This window comes from Leishmania panamensis (assembly GCF_000755165.1).
Source record: "Leishmania panamensis strain MHOM/PA/94/PSC-1 chromosome 34 sequence".
Taxonomy (NCBI): domain Eukaryota; phylum Euglenozoa; class Kinetoplastea; order Trypanosomatida; family Trypanosomatidae; genus Leishmania; species Leishmania panamensis.
The window spans coordinates 167734-188551 of record NC_025881.1 but is presented as its reverse complement, the minus strand read 5'-3'; the positions used below and the strand labels follow the sequence as shown (position 1 = coordinate 188551).

At 57.9% G+C, this 20818-nt stretch overlaps 4 protein-coding genes across 4 annotated transcripts in view, besides 1 other annotated feature; all 4 read right to left on the bottom strand.

The window, feature by feature from the left end:
- Positions 1-415: 415 nt before the first annotated feature.
- Positions 416-1087, bottom strand: LPMP_340520 (SNF-7-like protein, conserved; the record flags this gene model as incomplete). Its single annotated transcript, XM_010704177.1, has 1 exon — positions 416-1087. The coding sequence occupies one exon, from the start codon at positions 1085-1087 to the stop codon at positions 416-418; it is 672 nt and encodes a 223-aa protein (XP_010702479.1).
- A 925-nt stretch (positions 1088-2012) lies between these two features.
- Positions 2013-2529: a repeat region.
- Positions 2530-2911: 382 nt separating this feature from the next.
- On the bottom strand, positions 2912-9262 carry LPMP_340510 (hypothetical protein; the record flags this gene model as incomplete). The annotated part of the gene is made up of 1 exon (XM_010704176.1): positions 2912-9262. The coding sequence occupies one exon, from the start codon at positions 9260-9262 to the stop codon at positions 2912-2914; it is 6351 nt and encodes a 2116-aa protein (XP_010702478.1).
- A 1121-nt stretch (positions 9263-10383) lies between these two features.
- LPMP_340500 (phosphatidylinositol-4-phosphate 5-kinase-like, putative) lies at positions 10384-13656 on the bottom strand (the record flags this gene model as incomplete). Its single annotated transcript, XM_010704175.1, has 1 exon — positions 10384-13656. One exon carries the CDS (start codon positions 13654-13656, stop codon positions 10384-10386), a length of 3273 nt encoding a protein of 1090 aa, XP_010702477.1.
- A 7013-nt stretch (positions 13657-20669) lies between these two features.
- Positions 20670-20818, bottom strand: part of LPMP_340490 (proteophosphoglycan ppg3, putative) — a gene marked incomplete at both ends in the record, with an annotated part of 2553 nt that continues 2404 nt past the window's right edge. Inside the window, one exon of the mRNA XM_010704174.1 lies at positions 20670-20818. Coding sequence (XP_010702476.1) covers positions 20670-20818 — 149 coding nt within the window.

Sequence of the window (20818 nt, the reverse complement as noted above, 5' to 3'; positions counted from 1 at the left end):
GGAAAGGCCAGGGAAAAAGGACGGCAGGCCAAGCAGTTACTGAGCAGATCATCAGACAAAACGAACGCACCTCCAGCATCTGAGCTCAGGCTCTCCGCTTCAGAACGCCCCAGGGGGGGGGGTCAATGGGGGGTGGGGGAGGGGAGGGAAAGCAGCGAATGTGCTGGGTTACAGCTGTGCCGAGTCGTCCTGCCAGGTGCATGTATACACCCCTCTTCGTTGATAATAAAGGGACTCGAGGCATTCATACGTGGAGAGGCGCGTGCCGTTCGCGTGACCTGCGCGAAACAAACATAAAAAGGAGCAAAAGCGACGTTATAGCACACTGTCGACACGGACTGCACCACAAAGCGCCCGCAGGTTCCCTCTCTCTCGCGCCCTTCTTTTTTTTTTTTCTCCTCCCCTCGTTACTCGACTACAAGCCCAGCTGCGCCTCGAGGCTATACGGGTCCACCGTGTTCGACTCCTGACCACCCCCATCCACCTTGTTGCCCGTCGGCACGTCAGGCAGCTTCGTACCGGGCATAGACAGTGCGTCAGCCAGGTAATCTGCGTCATTTTCCTTCTCCATGTCGAAGTCGAGCGCGTCCAGCTCGCCGAGCATCTCGTCCTCATCGATGTCCTCCGGCACATCGTAGGCGCGGCCCATGATTTCTTGAATCTCCTGCGTGTCCATGTACAGGTCGGCGAGCTCATCCTGCAAGTCCTCCACTTTGTCAATGTTCAGCTTCTTCATGCCCTTGCGCAGCTCCTTGTTCGCCTGCTTCATTGCCGCCACCTGTACCTGCGTGTCCTTCACTGTCTCTGTCGTAAACTGTAGCTGGTCCACGTTGAACTGCTGCTGCATCATCATGTCCTGTTGGTTCTGGTACATGCGCTTCTGCTGAAGCAACTGCACCGCTCGCTGCTTGTAGCGGCTCTGCGTCATGCCGCGCGACCGCTGGATCTGCTCCTTCACCTTCATCAGCTCCGCATCGATCTTGGAAATGCGGGCATCAACGACGTCTGAGCGGCCGCTGATGCGATTGCTGGCATCCTCCAAGGTTGGCTTGGGGGTGCTGTTGGCCTTACCGAAGAGGCGGTTCATCTTGTCTTACGCTGTTGCTGCGAGGCTGGTGAATGACGTAGAGGCCAAAGAGAGGCAGGGTGAGGAGGAGAGAGAACCCGCGAGGCAGCAGAAGAGCAACAGCAGCGAAAGAAAAAACCGAACGCCAAGGGGAATGACACAACCACCAGAGAAACGAAGGACGTTAGCGCACAAGGCCGAGATCAGCGTCAGCAGAGCGGACCAACGCGGCTCAGCGAAGAAGAAAAAGAGGGAGGGGGAGCGCAGGAAAAGGTCAATCAAAGACCAAACACGAATACAAGAGAAACAGACACAAGGAGAGAGTGCGTGCGTACGTGAGTAGGGAGGATGAGAGGGTGAGCAAAATGCAGAATGGCGAGCTAACGTGCAACCCACACACGATACACAAGCCGAGAGAACAACAAGACAGAGCGAAAAACCCCAAGACTATAGAGGGATCAAGAGAGGGAGGCAGGGAGGGGGTATAGAGGCGAAGGGTGAGGGAGCAAAGGGTGAAGGCGCGTGATAGAAAGCAAGGGGATGCCGAGCAGAGCAAAACGACAGCTGAAAAAGAAAGGGCGAATATGCAGTTTGTGATGCATGTGTGAGCGGCGCAGGATACGGATGCGCGTGTACGTGTGCGTACATGTGAAGAGGCAGCTGCCACCGCACAGAGAGAGAGAAAAAGTCAATGGTGGCGTGGTGGGACGGGTGTGGTGGATCAAAAGGGCTTCACAAGGAGGCCCCAGATATGCGCTGCGTGCGCGCACTACTCACTCTTTTCATGATTGTTGTGGAGTGCAAGAGCTCCACAGTGCCCGTGTCGTACCAACCTCTTGCCAGAGCGCAAGGGCCAACAGACGAAGCGGCTTCACTCGGCCATGGTAGAGCTTACTTGGACGTGCGCTACAACGCACAGGTCGACACTATGTTCGCTCCTTTTTCATTCAACATGGCCATACACCGTCATACAACACATGCGCTCAGCTTCCACACCACTCCCGGTTTGTCACAGGCTCAATCGCATGGGGTGAAGCCGCCGTAGAGACGCGCTACAGCAATGCACTGACTCAATCATCCGAGCACCACCTCTGGCCCCAATTCTACATATCCACCCGCTTCACAGGTTGCCTCACAGCCGCCCCCATCTGGTATATCCTTCGGTATGGCTCAGGCTCCCCACACCACTAGGCAGCGAGAGACTGGGTGAGATGCCCTCGAGTCACGCTGACACTCTGCCCAACATATGGACCGTACAAGCGTGCTCACCGTCGTGGGTTGCACCGACGCCACGCAACCCGGGACCTGGCCGCCAACACCGCTACACCGTAGGTGCCCAGCCCTATCACTACCTGAAGTGGTTCGACAGCGGCATGGAGAAGGGGAGTGCTTGGCTTTCCCACGCAGAGTGGGGTACTGGCCTCGAGATACCACGCACTGGGATGTTCACTCCGTCAGCAGGGCCCAATGTTCCAAGAGCGAAGACCGAAAAGCAGAAAAAGAAAAACGAGTTGTTTTATCTCACGCCACCTTGCCCTCGCGGAGCACTGTAGTGGCGGAATCTCGAAATCAACACACACACACACACACACACACACACGTCGGTTTCTTTCTTGCTAGAGGCGGCAGCTGAATACCGTGCGCGTTCGTGTCTGCGTGGAGGACAATCAGGGCAACAACGACAGCAACGCGTGCAACAACGGTACGGAGAGACTGTTTCTCGGTGTTACATATGAGCGGGGTGGGTAAAATGTACATCCGCGATTTGAAGAAAAGAGAGAGCAGAGAAGAGCCAAGAACAAAGGTAGAGAGAAGACCGTAGCGGTTTTCCCCCTCCCTACCCCGTCACTTGTGGAGCCACGTGCTGTTGCCAAAGAGCTCTTGGCGTGTGGTGGCAGTGGGCAGTGGCACGGTGGCCATGCGGCGAGGCTCAGCCCCCTCATGCGACTGTAGCGCACGCCGCGGCGCACACCCAGACTTGCCCAGTGGTGAAATGGAGGCAGCGATGGGGGCTCCATGGCCCGACTTCATCTGCCCTTGGTGCGAGCGGCGACCTACACTATCGGCGCTGGTAGCTTTGTCAGGATCACGTTGCTCTTCAGACAGGCTGTCAGTGTCAACACTATCGAGTTGTTCGACCACGTCCACAACGCTGTCATCGCCTACCTCCGTTGCCATGGCTCTATGCTCGCGCTGGCAAGCGGCACGGAGTTGCACGGATTGCCGCATACGTGCCTTCGCAGCAGCCATTTCGGCGTGTAAGACCTTGCGTGAGGGCAGGCCGTGGTGCACCGCGGCATCGATCGCAGTTGTTGGAGACACACAGAGGAGAGCCGCGAGCGCCGCTGCGGCAGCGTCAGGAGACGCCATTGCGTCGTCTACAACAGGGGAGAGAGAGTTGGCAGTTGGGCTGCGTAGGGCCAGGATCGGAGGAAGTGTAAGAACCGGTGGCGATGATGTCTTGCCCGCTGCGGTGAGGGGATTACTAAGGCCCATGGTAGTGGCTTTGGTGCCAAGGGCGAAGATGTGACCGTCCTCAAAGCGTCCCGCCGTAGCGCTGAGTGGCTCTTCGATGTCGCTGCTGGGTTCCCCCGGCGACGCTGTCCACCCCAGCAGCGTCTTCATCACCCTATGCGAGTTCCACAGGCGTGCTTTCTCGCGGGCAGCGTCGCGGCGCCTTTGCCGCTCCGCATACCACGCCGAGTCGTACACGGACGCCGACTCCAGCGAGAGAGCTGTGCGATTAGCGGTAGTGGTGCGAGCAGCAGCCGCGTAGTCAGACAAAAGAGCGCTGGAAGCGCCGACGCGCGTTAGCACCGGCTTGAGGTACGCGTCGGACACCAGAACCAGCGGAACCTTCGGTGGGCTCACTGCAGCTGCCTGTGGTGACCCGCTTCGCTGAGAGGAACCGCCGGTGCACGTCTTGGGCTGCTTCTTCTTCAGCGACCGCTCCCATTGCCTCGCCGTAGCTGACACCCGTCGCACGCTGCACTGAGGGAGACCCAACGCTACGGTACCGCCACCTCGCAGCACTGAACGTCCCACGGCATCACCAGCGAGTTTGCGCTTCCCATCAGCTGTCCCTTTCCGTGCGGTACCGCGGCAGCATAGGTTGAGATCGGCCTGTTCGAGCATAATCAGGCACTGCAGAGCCTCCGCGCGACGCCGGTGGCGGTTGGCGTGCTGCATGACAATCGCCGCTGTGTCACCGCCTGCGAGGCCTCCGTAGGGTGCGTCGACCGTGGCGTTCAGGTCAGCGTCGTCGTCTACGAAATGACGTTCTGACAGTCGCGGTGCCGTTGCGAACTCATTCATCGCTGTGTCGCGCGCGTCCTCCGGCGTTGTCTTGCGGAGGAGTCTACCGTGCTTTGCAGACGCTCCGGCACACCGGTCTGCAGATGTACTTCGGACCAGTGGTGCGTGGACGCTGTACCCGACACGGTACGTAACAACCATACGAGACGATTGGCTTTGGAGGGGTGCGGCGGGCACGGTGCACGGCGCTGACCGAGGTTCGCCACCCTCACCCGTGAAGCCAACGTAGCGCCGTGGCGTAGCCCCGTGGTCTGCCACCTGTTGTGTCAAGCTGTTCGGTGTGCCACCGTGGGAAAGGCCACCAGGTGACGTAGAGATGAGGGCGCAGGCCGGCGGTGTCCTTGGCATCTCGCTGTTCGCACCTTCAATGCAGTTGGGGGTCTCGTCGCTGACCAACGATGGCTTCCCTGGCAGCGGCAGCGTTTTGTCTGCAAACTCGAAGGGGTCTGCAACGGACGGCAACAGTGATGGTCCTAGAGCAATGCTGTACCTCCGCTGCGTCGCCATGGCTGTCCCCAACGCACGCTGCGAGGAGGCATTTTCGACGGAGCTTTGCACAACAACGCGTAGCGTCTGGCGCAGGCACTCTCGTACGGATGAAGCACGTGCCACACACTCTGACGTACTCCGCTGGCGAGCCGAGCTGCATCCACCTCTGCCGTGTCCGTCGCAGCAGCGGTCGGCAAAGGCGAGGATAAGCGGCGAGGGAGGCAGTGCTGGCCTTCCTGCGGCACCCGATGGCACGGTCGACGGTGTCACAGACTTACAGGACGTCTTGATCACGTTCTTGTCGCAGTGGGGCTGGATCTTCGTGGCTGGTAGGTTGCTCGAGAAGGCGGTTGCCGTGTGCTTGGCCGTGACATCCGGTGAGAGGGACTTGCACCACGCTTGCACCACAGTGAGCGGTCGCGGTGCTACCGCAAGTGCGTCACCTTGAGGCTCAGCGGGGACCACAGACCGCGAGAACGCGCGGACATCAGCCGTCAGCACTGCCCATGCGCGATCGATGAGTTTCGCCTCCTCTTCACTTTCCTCTTCGCCCGGTTCCACGTTCGCCGATTCGCCTGCTGTGGTGCCCTCCAGAGGTTTGGCTGGCATGTAAAAGCGCATCAAGGCAGCCGATAGTTCCGTGGATTTGCCATCAAGCAGACGCTCGCGTACGTACTGCTGCCGCCACGCTTCGTACGCTTGCCTGGCGGCCCACGGAAGCTTCATTATACTCGGTTGCACCCGCACTGGGGCGTGGGAGCGGCGGTGGTTGGTTGCGCCCGCGCGTTCACATGGACGGAGCAGCAAAATGCCGCTAAGTTCGTAATTTGGTTTGATTGGGGAGGTCGACAACAAAGAACACGACGGCAGCGTCCAAAGCATCACGGCGGAATCCTCTCCGGTCGTAAGGAGCTGGAGAGCGGTGGCCGCCTCATCACTGACACCGGCCGGCACTGTTGTGAAAAAAGCACCCGAGACGGCGTCCGCATGCGCCAGCCAGCGATCAAGCATTCGACCTTCCTCACGCTCCAGCCCATGCTGCGGCCACCCAGTGGTCCTTGCGCCTGGTTTCCGAGGTCCCTGAGCGTCTGCAGCAACCACCTGGCGTGCGGCCTGCACGACGCTGGTGATGTCGAGCAGCGTCAAAACACCACTCTGGTCGCCTGCGGCAACGAGCCACTGCGTATCACAATGGTGCACTGCGAGTGCCGTAATGGGCTCACGTGTCATCACCGCACGGCACTGCCACAGCTCCCGGCCGTGGTGCACGTCCCAAAGCTGCACGAGGCCGTCGTTGCTGCCGGACAGCACCAGGCATACAGCTGCCTCACCACTGTCCGGTGCGGAAGCAGCGGTGTCGTGCGGGATGTGCACCAGGCGAGACAGGAAGCCCGTTAGCAACGAGTCCGCGAGGGCCACTGCGACCATAGCGTCACCGTCCGCCAGCTCTGCCGCCTCCCCATTTGCCATGCTAAGAGTGGTTGAGTCATCCAGCGAGATCAGAGGACCGGGAAAGACCGCTGTTGGCTGCGGCGCCCGCATCGACAGATTTGAACCTCGCCACCTTAGCTGCGCTGCCGCCGCCCGCCCCAGGGGCAGCGGGTCACACGGGACAGCCGAGGTGGCCATGCTAGAGAGGGGTGCCGTGTACAAGACACGCCGGCCACCCACAACAACCAGATTTGCACACGGAAGCCCTAACACGCTCACGATGCTGTTGTTGCCGTCTGCGTGCGAGCCGGAAAGACGGAGTTCACGAAGCGGTGCAATGGGCCCTGCCGCTCCGTCGATTGTCGCAGTTGCCTGTGTGCTTGCTGACACTGTTGTGGCACTCGACAGTAGCAGCGGGTACATCAACAGGCGGCTTTCCCCACTCGCCCCATGCAGCGTCTCCCCACCCGTTCCACGTGTGGCGTGACCCACAGCTAGGGCATAGGCTGTCATCACCTCCGCGCTGCTGACTCCCTGCGTTGCGCTGCTCCTGGCCACTGCAGTTACCGCGGCGAGTGCGTTCACTAAGACACTGTCGTGAAGAGAGAGTCGCTGCAGAAGGTGAGGCTGGGGCAGCCCACTCGTGCCGTGAGCCGGCGAGGCGTCAGAGAGAAGGCAGTCATACTGCCCAATGACTGCCTCTGACTCGTGCGCAATGAACAGGGATGGTCGCTGCAGGTGGGAGTGTTCATCAGTGGCCTCCGTGTCGCACAGGGCGACAGATTGAATGCCAGCCGTGATGCGCCATGCTCGCAGTACCTCTGCTGTGGGATCTCCCTTCTGTCCAGCGCGTAGCCGCCAGAAGAGCACGTGGTGCGCGTCAGCTGTCACAGCACACTTCAGGGACGCACACCAGGCGGTGAAGATAATCGACGCCGTATGGCCGCGCATCACAGCGGAGTCCACCGAACGGGCGAGGTACCACGGCACCAAGTATAGCCCACCCAGGAGCACCCGGTCAGTACCGTTTACGCAGTCGTAGCGGGCAAGACGAGCTTCCTTGGTCACGCTGTTCAACTTGTCGACGACGCCAGAAGCCGTCGCGGTGGCAGCGGTACGCGGCTCAATTTCGGAGGCGATGAGCTTCCCCGAGAGGGCGTCAAATATACGAACAACTCGCTCGGTGTCTAGCACGAGCAGAAATAGAGCCATTTGGAAGCTGCGTCCCAACGAGCTCCTGCCGCTTGCATCGTCAGCCGTGACGACGGCCGGTGACGCATCCTTGTTGCGCTCATCGAGTAGCCGCCGACGGAACAGGCTCACGTCCACTGGGTAGCCGCCTCGTACCACCAGCGCCGGCGGGCTGGATGGTGAGGAGGGGGTGCCGTCAGCCCCGCTCCTCAGGTCTGCGGCGGTCGCAGTGTCACGCAACGTCACGACGCGTATTGGGATAGAGGAGCTTCCTGCCATGAGGTTCCACCAGCAGAGCGTGTGGTCGGCACTTCCAGTGATGAGCAACTGGTGCTCTTCGTCGACGCAGCAGCATGTGACGGGTCGAGAGTGACCTTCAGCGCTGCCAACGTGCTGCCACAGCGACGGCGCTCGTGATGAGAGAGACTTCAGGGGGGATGGGGGCACGTGAGACACGGGTGTGGGCAGCGAGACGACCACACCGAGTTGCCGCAGTGGCGCATGCAAGCACGAAAGCCGCCGCAGCTGCGTTGTGCAGTCTTCGCTTACAGAGGCGACCATGTCGCGACCCACGAGCACCTCTATGCCCAATACCGTCGCTGAGTGGAGGAGGCCCGAGAAGACGGGGACGCGCACCGCTGGCGGGTCCAGCCGCGTCTCGCCGTGCTGATGCAAAGAAAACCAGCGCTGTGGCAGCACATAGGCCTGAACGAGTCCTTTAGGAAAGCCAAGCAGCAGCAACGGATCCAGCGCTGAGTGTGACGACAAGGCACCTCCACCGCCGCTGACGTTGCTGGTGTAAATCACGGCAGGCGCTGCAGCGAGCGCGATGGCGGACGCGTACCATTGTCGAGGCATGGTCGAGTTGGGCGTGGAGGTCGGCGGGGCTGGAGCGACGCTGAACTGCGCCAACACATCTGCGTTCTTCTCCTCGTGTTGTGTCAGGTGCTCGTAGGTCGGCGCCACAGTGCGCAGGCCTTGGAAGTATTCGTTGGAGGAGCTGGTGAGGGCCTCACGGGCCTCGTTTCTGTACGCGCGCACCGTGTAGACGGGCCTGCGCACAATCGCCATGTCTGAGGAAGGGGCGAGGCGACAGCTGTACGCTTCCGCGGCGTACCACGTTGGGCCCTTGAAGTAGCGATGAGTAAGTTGTTGATCTCCCCTTGCCAAAGCGCTACTGTCACCCTCCTCACTGACGTGGTCCTTTCCAAGCCCGCTGAGCGCAGGGCCGCATCGTGGCGGCGCAATCTGGCGAGAGTGCTCCAGGGACTCCCCCCGTGCACCACGCAACGTGCGGATGATCTCGCGTGTGCCGGTGCGGCATAGCGTCAACGTCCCATCGGTTGAGGCGACCACCGCCACCTCAGAGTTGCCGACTGCCTGGCCACTCGCGCACAGGCCGGTGACAGGGCCACCGAGCGTGATGACGTGGGCCTCCGGAATGAGCACGGGGTGCTCTGCACAGGACGAGGAGGTCGCATGCGATGAGGACGCGCGGGGTTGCAGTTCCGATCGCCACAGCTTCACCGCTCCGTCGGCACCTCCGGTCAGATAGCGACACGCCGCCGCACACCATACGAGGTGCGTAATGATGTCGCGGTGGAAGAGAAGGTGGATGGAGGGGTGCTGCCGGGCCCAAGCATCGCGGTACACGGGCGCCTCTTCTAGCCGGAATGGTGCGGGGCCGCGTCTATCAGGGGTGGAGGTCTCCAAGGAGGACTCCGGTGTTGGCGGGCTAGTCGCTAGCATTCCCGACTGAGTTGGGTGCATACTTAACAGGCAGGGGAATGGTGACAGGACTTGCGTGTTTCTGTGCGTGTGTATGCCCTTGGAGTTGGAGCACGTATGCCCACGGACACCTTTAAATGCGCGCAAACGACGAAAGGAGGGGGAAAGGGGAGGGCGGAGTGGGAAGGGTGAGAGAGGGTTGGAGGTGGTGGTCAAAGGAGAGGCGGAGTGGGGAGAGGATACAAAGTCCAAACAACAGGGGCAGGGGGCATCCTCCCCCTTCATCTCCGTTAAACACCCCTCCTCTCCTCGGCGATAACGACGACAAACGGAGAGGAAGAGACGCCCAATGGTGGGGGAGGGGGCAGGCGATAGGGCTGATCGTTGAGGTCCCCGTCATTTTATGCACTTTTCAATGTTTGGTGGCGGTGGTGGTGTGGAGGTGCGTTCCTTCTTCCTGTGCGGGGCCACCTGGCACATAAAAGAGTGAGACGGGAGAGACGCGTGGTGCAGTGAGGTGGGAGAGGGTGAAACCGCAACACGATGGGACGGGGGGCAGGGGAGCGTATTAATTCGTATCGCAATGCGGGATACGCAAGACGGAAAAAGGATCGAGGGAGCTCACAGACAAACTCATGCGCGCGCAGGACACAGACGAGAAAACAAAGACCAAAGAAAGAACGAACGCTGCGGCACATGGCGGCGGCGCATGTCGAGCGAGCATATGAGGAAGACTGTATGGCCATGAGCGAAGAATGCGAGTACGCAGCCGCACTCTCATGCACAACAGCGGAGAGAAAGCCACCCCCCACACACGTGTTACGCTGGCCACTTACGTCCTCTGCGAGAGAGAGAGGGGAAAACAGGGAAGAAAAAACAGAAACTCAACACGCGTACAGCAGGCGAAAGAGAAAGGCTTGGGGGCGACGTTTGAAAGGCAGCGAAACTTCGCGTAGCGCGGCAGTCGCACGTGGCGCAGAGGGGTAAGAGTCACAGCATCCAGGGAAGTAGAGGCGTCCCTGAGCTTCACGCGCACATAAAAGGGCTATAAAGAGAGGGGAATGCAGAATGCACCAATGAATTTACGAGCAAAACCAACAAAGGGCCGGCGCCATCCTGCATCCAGTCGCGGGGCGTAGGGGTATGGGGAGTTGGGGGCGTGGCTACACTGTGATGCGCTCCAGCACATTGTACAGCCTCTCCGCATACTTATCTGGGGCAATCACGCTAATGGCACGCCGGTCGCTGACAAATCCTTTCGCGAAGCTCTCCAACTTCTTGGCGGAGTTGTACGTCTGCAGTACATCAATAATGCCAAGGTAATATACCTCCTCACGCGCGGTCGAGTCGTCACCAGGGGTGTAGATCGGCAGCGACAGTAATCCACCATCACACCCGTGGATGCAGACGTAGACATCATCGTCAGAGCCGCGTTGCTGCGCATCGGCGGAGGACGTCGACAGCGTCGGGTCCACCGCCCACATGCCGATGCTCTGCCCGTTTGCAGAGGCCGTTTCGCCGGTCACGCACATGACCTCACTGGGCGTTCTTCCGTTGGTTTCCTGTGTGGCGACATCGCCGACATTGTTAATGCGGCCGCCGAAGTGGTCCATGTGGGTGTTGTTGTGCTGCCGGCGCAGGAGCAGAAGCGTCTTGGAGGGTCCCTCTTTGAGGGAGAAGAGGCGACTACGGACACCGATCATACAGCTGTAGTCCACCACGTTGAGTTGGCGCAAGAAGCCAACGTCGGAGCGTAACTGGGCGAGCATGATGGCGCGCTGATACGTGCCACACATAATGAGCTGCGGAGGTAGGTCGTTGTCCTTGAGCAGGAGCGCCCCGAAGGCCGTACGCGGCGGCGGTTTGCCCGGCTGGAGCGCTGTCCGGTTCACTGTGCTGCCCTTCACATCGTAGATACGGTGAATGTAGTACGGTGTTGCGAAGACATTCTGCATGAGTACAAAGTGCTGCACCACACCAGCCTTCCACCACCGCAGCGTCGCTAGCGCGTAGAAGCGCGGCAGCAGCGTATGCGGGTTGCGCTCGCAGTACCGCACATACGCTGGCAGGAACTTGCGCAGTAGGAAGTCCAGTTCCCTGGGCCGGACCGTCTTCATGACAAAGTCGCTAAAGTACAGCAAGGTTGTCCCGCTCTTGCCAGGCGACACGCTGATGCGCCACGCGGTGGCCTCGTCCGCACCGACCGAGACACCGACACGACGACGTTGATGTGCCTGGACCGCGCGCCGGCGCGGAGTGCTCGTTGCTTCAGCGCCGTCTGCATCGGGCTGCGCCGGCGAGGTTGGTGCAAAGGCGCGCCGAAAACGGTCCACGTCCATGCGCAGGAAGTCGCGGATTTGGTTGAAGATGACCGGTGCGTGCATCTCAACCTGCACCTCATCGAGGCGACTGAAGTGCTTCTTGGGGGCGTGCACGCGGCGGTCACTGCCAGCTGCCGCCACGAAGGCAACGCCAGCCTTCGATCTTGTGGGACTGGGTACCGCAGACGCGCCGAGGGACATGGAGGACGACTGCATGGACTCATCCCTGCCGCTGCCGTACTGTCTCGGTTGCTTATTCTTCTTGTCTGACTTGGCGGTGGTCGCAGGTAAATTGGCGGAGAGACGTGCGAGCAGCAGACGGGCGAACGGGTCGAGGTTCTCGTCGTTGGCGCCTAGCATATCGGCCCCCTCGGGAGGCTCGCCGTCATTTCCAGCTGCGATGCCTTCTACGTTGTCCTCGCGATGCGTACCGCTGATGAGCAACAAATCCTTGCTGGCACCTTCCGCAAAGCAACGGCGCAGCTCTGCGTCACGGTTCTCTGCCTCGAACGCCGGTAAACTCTCCTCCGCCGCCTGTGATGGCGTCAAACGCCGTGGTGAGTCTTGCATGCAGCGAAAGGGCAGGAGCAGCGACTCCTCGATAGCCCGCTTCAGCGCCGTGTCACTCACACCCTTGGGGTAGAGCAGCTGGGGGACCTTCATGGAGGTTGGAGAAGTCGCGATCGATTCTGGCTGCAGTATTGCAGGCGCGGCTCCGGTCGTCAGGGTCGTGGAGACGTAGGCGCCGCTTGCAGCAGCCCCACTGACGATAGGACTGCACAGTGAAGTAGCTGAGGCAGGCGAGGAGGAGAACGATGACGTGTCTGCAAGCGACGCTGCCTTAGAGTGTGAGCCAAGTGGATTGTGCTTCTCCGACGAGGTCGACAGTGTCAGCACGGGTGTCTCGTTTGTCGGCCGCGCTTGAATTGTGTCGAGCAGTGCCGCCTCCAGTACTTTGCAGAGGTACCAGCTGTTGTTTTTCACGGCGTCGCTCACAGCACGGCCAATTTGATTCGGGTTCTTCGTGGGCCCAGAGCATGGGGCTATAGCGGCTGCTGTTGTACTGGGACCGCTTTCCCCGGCACGGCCGGGGCGCCGAGGCAGGCTGCCGCTCCCGGTGTCGCCGTCAATCCCCTTCACCCCGCCATCTTCCGCTGCCGCGCTGCTAATGAGAGAGGATGGCCCCCACTCTCCACGTTGCCCGGTATCTGCACTCTGGGGCGCGGCACCGAGAGGCATCATTTCCGTATTGTCACTTTCACAGAGTGACCCAGCGGCAGCGCTCCCTGCCGCATCGTACTCGGGGCCCAACAGCTGCTCCAGCCGCAGCAAGCGCTGTGACTTGCGGAGCTGAAAGCGCTGCAGCAGCGCCTCGGCCGACAAGTCGTCGACGGCGCGCGTGCCGACGCAGGCAGGCTTGTCCGGCAACGCCAGCGCAGATATCGCTGGGGAAGGGCTGGTTGACAATGCATGTCGCTGGACCATTTCATCGTAGGCGTCCTGGATGGTGTTGAGCTTTGCCGCAGCTGCCGACCCCATCGGCTCTGCCAGTGCCGTTTCTAGAAGTGGAGACGCGGGCGAGACTGCCGTGACGGTGCCGTCCGAGTTCCTCTGTCCCGCCTCAAGTTGCTGCTGCTGTTGAGAGAGCTCGTTGTGAAGATGCTGAACGTTGTGCAGTAGCGACCGCACCACCATGGCGCGCTGCTGTCTTTCTTCTCTCCGCTGCAACATGCGGGCGCGTAGGGTGCTAGCTTCTTCTTCTTCGGTTGTGTCAGAGAGCACCTGCTGCGGCGCCAGCAGGGGTGGGGCTAGCGTGCACTCCGGCGCCGCCGCCTCTACGACGTCTAATACGGCTAGAGCACCATGGGAGGCCGGACACGTTGTCGCCGCACTGGTGTGAAGTAGCTGGTGCTGCTGCTCGCGCAGCTTGAGGAGTTGCAACCGCAGGAGATGATTCTCACGCTGGAGTCGGCGCATCTGCAGCTCTTTATCCGTCCCGTTGCCGCGCGAAGACAGAGTTGCCGAGGAAGGTACAATACCTTCGCACTGATGGACAACACCTTCACCCTTGATGTCATCCACTGAGGCCCTGGCATGCTCATCGCGCGACTCCATCCGCTGAACCCGTGTGCCGTGTTGCGGTCTCAAGTAATCAAGGAGGTCCTAGGGAGAAGCGGGAGAGGAAGGGCAGGCCGCATGCGTGGCTGCTAAAGGTGATGTGCGGTTACACTTGCACACCACGATATGACGGTACCTTCCCGACAAAGAAGTCAAGTGCGCACTAATGTGGTGACGTGTGTGTGTGTGTGGGTGTCCTCTTGTATGCGAAGGGGCAGGAGGGGGGAGGGGAAGGGGAGGCGATGGGGATCACCCACGACAGGGGGGAGGGGGGAGGACTTGGGACAAAAACAACGAAACGAAGACACGCGCACCGGTGCCGTGTGCAGGTGCAGAGAAGAAAGCGGGAACGGCGCAGAGGCATGTGGAGATGGACGTATTTGTGCACGTGCCCACACAGTTAGGCAGCCCCATCGCGAGGGCACGTGCACAGGCGAGATTGCGCGTGGGGTGGCAAAGGTCGCGGCATGCCGAGAGGAACAGCGCGCAGAGGGAGGGGGCATGAGGCACACCCCTGTGGCGTCACAGCAGGCACGCACGAGGCGCCTTCTCCGGCCTCTTTCCCCCTTTCCCCTTTCTCCGTACTGGGGAGGAGGGCGAGGGAGAAAAGGAAGAGAGACGAATTCATTAATGAATGCGTGTGTGCGTCTGCGCGCCGCGTTTTCGCTGGTGCCAAACACACAGACATCTCCGACTCTGTGTTTTGTCGCTGTACTCGTTTGATGTGCTTTGCTTGGTCAACGTGACGCGAAACAAGGAGGCGGAGATATTCACCACATCGCGCTAAGGAGAGAATGACACGACAGAGAAACACGCAGAGAAACGAAAGATGAACTCAGAGAGAGAGAGAGAGACTCCATCATCGAGCGGAGACGCTCCCGTGAAAAATGCAAAGGGGAAGCAAAAATCACACTACCTTCAACACTACGCGGATGTGAGAGCTCGTTAAACGAAAGCAGAGAAACAAACAAACGAAGGGGCGGAAACCCGGAGACGCGCGAAGGCGTCTGCATATAACCGTCGATGGGGGGAGGTGGAGCGAGACACCGTAAGCGGAGCGACAAGATCGTCCAGCCTCGCCCACAGACTTTTTTCTCTCAAACACACTTACACCGATGCGGAAACGTTGACAGGCGATTGAAAATACGAAAGCAAAAACACCGAAGCAACAACGAAAAGAGCAAGACTCTAAAAATAAGATGTGCGCACAGCTCCAACGCACAACTTGTGGTAAAGCGAAAAGAGAACAAAGAGTCAAGAACCTCACAGTGATTTTCAGGAAGATCAAGGATAAAGACCATCATCATCGTGAGTCCAGGGGAAGAGGGGGGAATATATAAGACCAGGGACACAAGGGGGTACGGTGGAGGAGAGAGGGAGCCGGGGGAGAAGGGTTGACGACCAATGAAGGGCAGGTAGCTGTGTTTCCAGGGACGGAAAAGACTGGCATCGCATGCCCGCTCCATCTCCCCCCCCTTCATCTCGCGTACCACAAAACGCGCACATATATGCACCTGTAGGCGCATATGCCTCAATGAGTAACCAATAAAAATGAAGAGAAAACGGTAAAACTAAGCGCAGCGACCGCCCAATAAAATCGAAAGAGATAAAAAAAAACAAAATATAAAGAAGAGTGACAGGGGGTGGAGGATGGGCACTGCAGTTCACTGGAGAAGTGAACGGAGAAAACAAAACGCTCAAGAGGAAAGCATAAAAATGCGTGTCAGAAAGGGAAGGATGTGTGTGTGTGCGTATGGGGACGGGAGGGGGCGATGTGAGACGGACTTGAATGCCCCCTCCCCACTGCGCTGCCCTTCCTGCTCGCTTGCGTTTTTCATCCCGCCTCGACGGATAAGCACATCAACTTTCCATTTTCTCTTTGCCCCTATATGGCCAACTCTCATGCTCACTGATTTGGACAAAAAGCTTTGCTCTTCTTCTTGCGGTACGTTACACCAGAAGTTCTTCCGCTCCAATAGTGACCACCGATGCTACAATCTCCTCGCTTATATCGTGTCATCCGTGTTCTCGCCAGGACACATCAAGCGACGTCCCTCCCCTCTCCTGTAGTCTTCTCTCTCTGCCCCCCCCTTACTCAAGAGGGAAACAACAACAAAGGAGAAGGGTCGGTGGGAGGGAGTCGGCGATAGGGAACGAAAGGGATGTTGTGGCACCCGCTGATCACCGTTCGCACATCCACTTCACGTTCCTTTGGTCAGTCAGCAGTCCTTTCTTTTCTCTTCATAACGGGACCTTTTTCCCGGGCGCCTTTTGGCCTAGTTTTTGAGATTTCACTGTCGCCTTGACATCGACTTCTCCCAGCTCACTTCCCCCCCCCCGTTCTCCGCACCGCTCTTTTTTTTCTCCGTTCTTGCGCCATGTTGCGAGAGAACGTGCTAAGGAAAAGAGGGGGTTCGACCAACAGGCGACATCAGCGACATACCGCATGAAGGCGTAAATAGGGAAAAGAAGAGCCACGCGGACGACAGTGAGAAGGGAGGGAGGGAGGGGGGGGGGAGGCAAACAGCGAAAGGCGACGGTATCCGGAAAGCAACATAACAAATGACTGAGAAAGAAAAAGCAAAATACGCAGAACAAAGTGATCGAAAAGTCAATCGAGAAAGGGGCAGAGAGAGAGAGTCCGTCGCAGACACACGCTTACACAGCCACCCCCACCCACACAAACCATCTAACAGAAAGAAAAGGTGGATTGAGGAAGATCTAACGTGCACACGCGCTAAAGAAACAAAAGGGGGAAAGCAGCAAAGCAGCGCGCACGGACACGGGCGCAAACACGTGTGCACTATCACGAGTACACCTGTACAGACGAAGGAAACAAAGAGTTGCCAAGCGCGCCCATGAGCGCTCTTTTTCGCTTCTGCTGAGGACCACCTAGAGAGACGGACAAGACGCACACACAGACTTGGGTCACACGGCTTTGCAAATACAAGGACGGCTAAGAAGAGAATGAGGGAGACGAGGAGTGAAGGCGGCGCAATGAATGACAGTAAGGTGGAGTGGGAGAGGAGGGATGGGTAGCTTAATGAGAAGCGCGCGAGCACACGCTCGTTAACCTTATCGTTCTAAGACGGGCAAAACATGACAAAGAAAGGACTCCCCCTCTATCTCGCCTCGACCGAGGATGCATACGCGCTTGTGGCACCTACATGTGTGTGCGTGCTTCTCTGTGAGGACTTCGATCAATGGATGAGAAGCTGTCGTAGGGACGAGGCAAAACTAGAATAAAGAGACCAGAATCGGCCAAGGCAAGAAAGAAACAGAGGACTGCGCCAGAGCGGTAGGGGGGAGGACACGTGCCCTGTGGGAAGAACGGCGCACAGTACACCCAATGAACATACCGGCTCACACAGACCTCGAAGAAAAAGAGAAAATCCAATAACAGCAGTTACGATCATATGATCATGCTTCATTTGTGTATCCGCACGAAATCAAGGAGTATTTGGTGCTTCCGAAGAGGAGGGAGAAGAGTGGGTGAGGGGAACAAAACACTGAGCAACGAAGAACACCCTGGCCACACCCCACCCCACCCATTCCACAAATGGCAAAGAAAGCATCACTTCTGCAAGTAGAAGACGCTTCAGGCGACCTGCCATTTGTAATGGCTAGAATGGGAAGAATAACGAAAGACAAAACGCACAGGTGACTGTTGCCTCGCTTCTTTATGCGTCTTTACGCCATTTTCGCGGAACTTCACACACCCCGTCCTCCGTCGCCATGCACGCCAGCACGAATAACAACAAAGCCTTTTGCCTCCTATTTATCTCTCCCTTTCATGAAGCGTTTTGCCATGCGCTTCATTAGTTTCTACATTTCTCATTCTCCACGTACACGATTGATGGTATCCCATCACGTTTCGTTTGCAAATCATCGCTCGCGTCATTTGAGAGCGTCTCGCGCTTCCTTTGATCACAAGCCGCACCTGTACGCAGACGACACCACAACGCCACTTCTCTCCCCCTCACTTTGTACCACACACACACAACACATCCAGAGTGTGCTTGAGCGGTGAGAGACAAGAACGCGAGCAGAAAAAGACACGCGTATAAGCATCTCAGGCGAGGGAGAGAGACCGGGATGGGGGGCGGGGGAGGGAAGCTGCAGGTTGTGGACCCTGCATGTTGTTCTCGAGGTGTTGTGACCGACATATGCCTTCAATAGCGGTTCTCGTGTTTTGTGTCTTATTTCCTCCTTCGCTCTGTGTATCCGATGAAATAGCAGTGACAGGAAGGGGGGGTAAAACTCAGTGCACCTACGCCTTTTCACATCTGTTCGTCTGAGTCTACGGATAAAAGACTGCGGAGGCGCAGTGCAGGCCCTCTCAACGTAACAACGCGCGAAGGGGTATGCGTGAGAATGGCGGGGATATTGATGCAGGCGGAGGAGGGATGGAGCGGAGTCGAGGGGGTGTAAAGGGGGAGGGAGGAAGGGAGGGCGCAACACAGAACACTGACGTATCAAGGCGACGTCAACGATCACGCAGGAGCACCACGCAACGCACGAACTGACAGCACCTGCCGGAGAAGCAGCCAACCCCAAACGAGAATGAACAACAGAGGGTCAGTTCAAACATAGCAACAGAGCACATCTGCATTCATGGATACAAATGCAACGAAGACAATGTCCACACTGAGAGAGGAGGAGGGAGGGGGGAGGGAAAAAAATACGGAGAGTAGGATTGCCGCAAAGAGAGAAGAAGTGAGGGGCTCCTTTCTCCAACTTTTCCTCCTCCCTCCAATGCGACATTCCCTCGTGCCTCCACGTGAATCACAAAGCTGAAAAAAAGAAAAGGATGTCACACAAAGAGTGAGAGGAAAAAACGCGCGCGAGAGACGCGCATGCAAAAATGGCGATTCGTAAAGGAATCAAACACGCAACACCTTTATGAAAAAAAAAAAAACAGAAAGCAAAAGAACAAAACGGCTCAGCTTTTCTTTTTCATAGCACAGTTGGAGATGAAGCACGGGTGTGCCGGCGTGTGAAAGAGCGAGCAAGAGGCGTGTGCGTGTGCGTGTGTGCGTCTACAGAGGCGTGAAGGATGGCAGACCAACAGAAAGGGGTAAAACACACACCCCAAGCACGAAACAAACGCGGTGAGGTGATCACCAGACGAGTGGTTCAGTAGTCAAAACTGCACCACTCGAGCCGACCTAGCAGCGCCTGTGTCCATCTCTTGCGTCTCCCCAAGTTTTTGGGCCCAACCCCTTCTAGCTCGACCACTGTGTCGACGCGGGAGCCTACAGACCCCGCGCAGTGGGTCCGTGAGAGGGAGAAAGAGGTAAGCAGATGAAGGGAAAACTACGGTACCTCGGTAAAATAGCGAAGAGCGTGACTAGACGCCGCGTGACAAGCCCCTCTCGTGAGGCAAGCTCACAAGATGACAACACGAGCAGAAGCCAACAGGGGAGCGTTTGGGCTGACGGCGGAGTGGGTCGAAGATGGAAGTGGGGCGCGGAGAAGTGAGGTGAGGCCTGAGCGCCACAACGAGGCACCAGACGGCCAATAAAGGCTACCATTGCAAAGAAAAAAAAAATAATAAAAAGTCAAACAGTAATGATGCGCCTCAAAAAAAAAAAATGACACCGACACACGGAAGCAAACACCGAGGGCGCAGACCAAATGAGTTTGGCAGTTGCACCTCTCTTGTCGACCTCTTGCAGTGATGCAGCAGCGCAGGATAACAGTACGTGCCCCACGCAACTCAAGGCTGTAACGGGTGGGAATCGCGAGTTGGCGAGAGGGGGAGGGTGACAGGTAGAGAGAAAAGAGGGATAGCCGAAATAGGAAAGCCGATATGGGTGAGACTTGAGTCTCTGGTCACGAAGCGTGACACATACGCAACCAAGTTCGCCCCTTTCTGCTCCATTCAGCGCACCACTCAAGCAAGATAACGAGTCCTACTCACCCTTCTCAGAGAACCGTAGCAATCTACTACGGTGCAGGCACGCATGAAAGCCGAGCACTGATTAAGAATACACGTTATGGACTTCAAGTCGGAAAACATCATCGACCATCGAGTCCTGCGGGCTGAGGTTCACACGGGCGCGTCCGCATCAAAAAGAAAAAAAACCGCTAACAGGAAAACGCTGGGGTTTAACCTCATGCACCTCGGGTAACATAGCGGGACGTGTACTGTGGCGCGTTGCAGCACGGACACCATCTGGGGGAGCGCCGAGGCTTCCTATTCACAAAGGCGAGCATCCAACAAATACTCACAGGTGCACGGCCAAAGCCCACCTGCGATCTGAAGTGTACAACAACAAGACGCAACATCTACAAATAACACCCAGACACACACAAAACGAAGCACACGAAAGAGAGATGATTAAGCGAGTTCAGCGCCTGAGAGGAGAGCCGCTTTCATTGGGAGGCATCCCACCGTCCTGCATCACACGCAGAAGAAAAACACAAGACGAGCAGCCAAAGGAAAAAAAGAGCAACACCATGAACAGCCAGACAATATGCCAAAGCGAGAGCGCGGAAGAAGCGAAGCACGGAGAAGAGAACTTGGCAACCCCCTCTTGCGGATACAATAGCACCTAGGAAAAAAACCATGAATGCCCGCTAACCCCAACAACCATCCACAGGCCTCTCCTCGTTCTCCCTCCAATGCCAAAAACAACAGGCTAAAGCCCACACAACTGCCCCGCTAAACTACAAAACGCAGACTACGATCACTGCTAACAGCGTCACCAAGAGACCACCACCACTAGTACGGGGATTCCACCATGGCGCAAGAGCCTCGTGGCTGTCAACGCCATCAACAGGTTTATCTTCACAGCGTTCGCCAAGGAAAGTTGCGGTGCCATCTCTTCTCACCCTGGAACAACAGGAGAAGTAGCCTCGGCTCCCAATTGCACCGCTGCAGGTTACAATGGCATTGGAAAACCCCCTGATTTCATCTCCGCAAGTCACAGAGTAGTCAGCACCATCCCAAGCATTGCAACATATCTCTTCTTTATGCGCCTGAATTGTCTCCACACCAGCCTCCTCTACGTTCGGGCAGTAGAAGTACAGCGCATCATAAAATGTTCGATCAACAGAAGAAGATGCCGATGATGGAAGAACAGGATCTGGTGTAGGTTCCTCTGTAGTCGTCGGAGTCCACGAGCTCGCAGTCTCACTCGACATTGCAGACGAC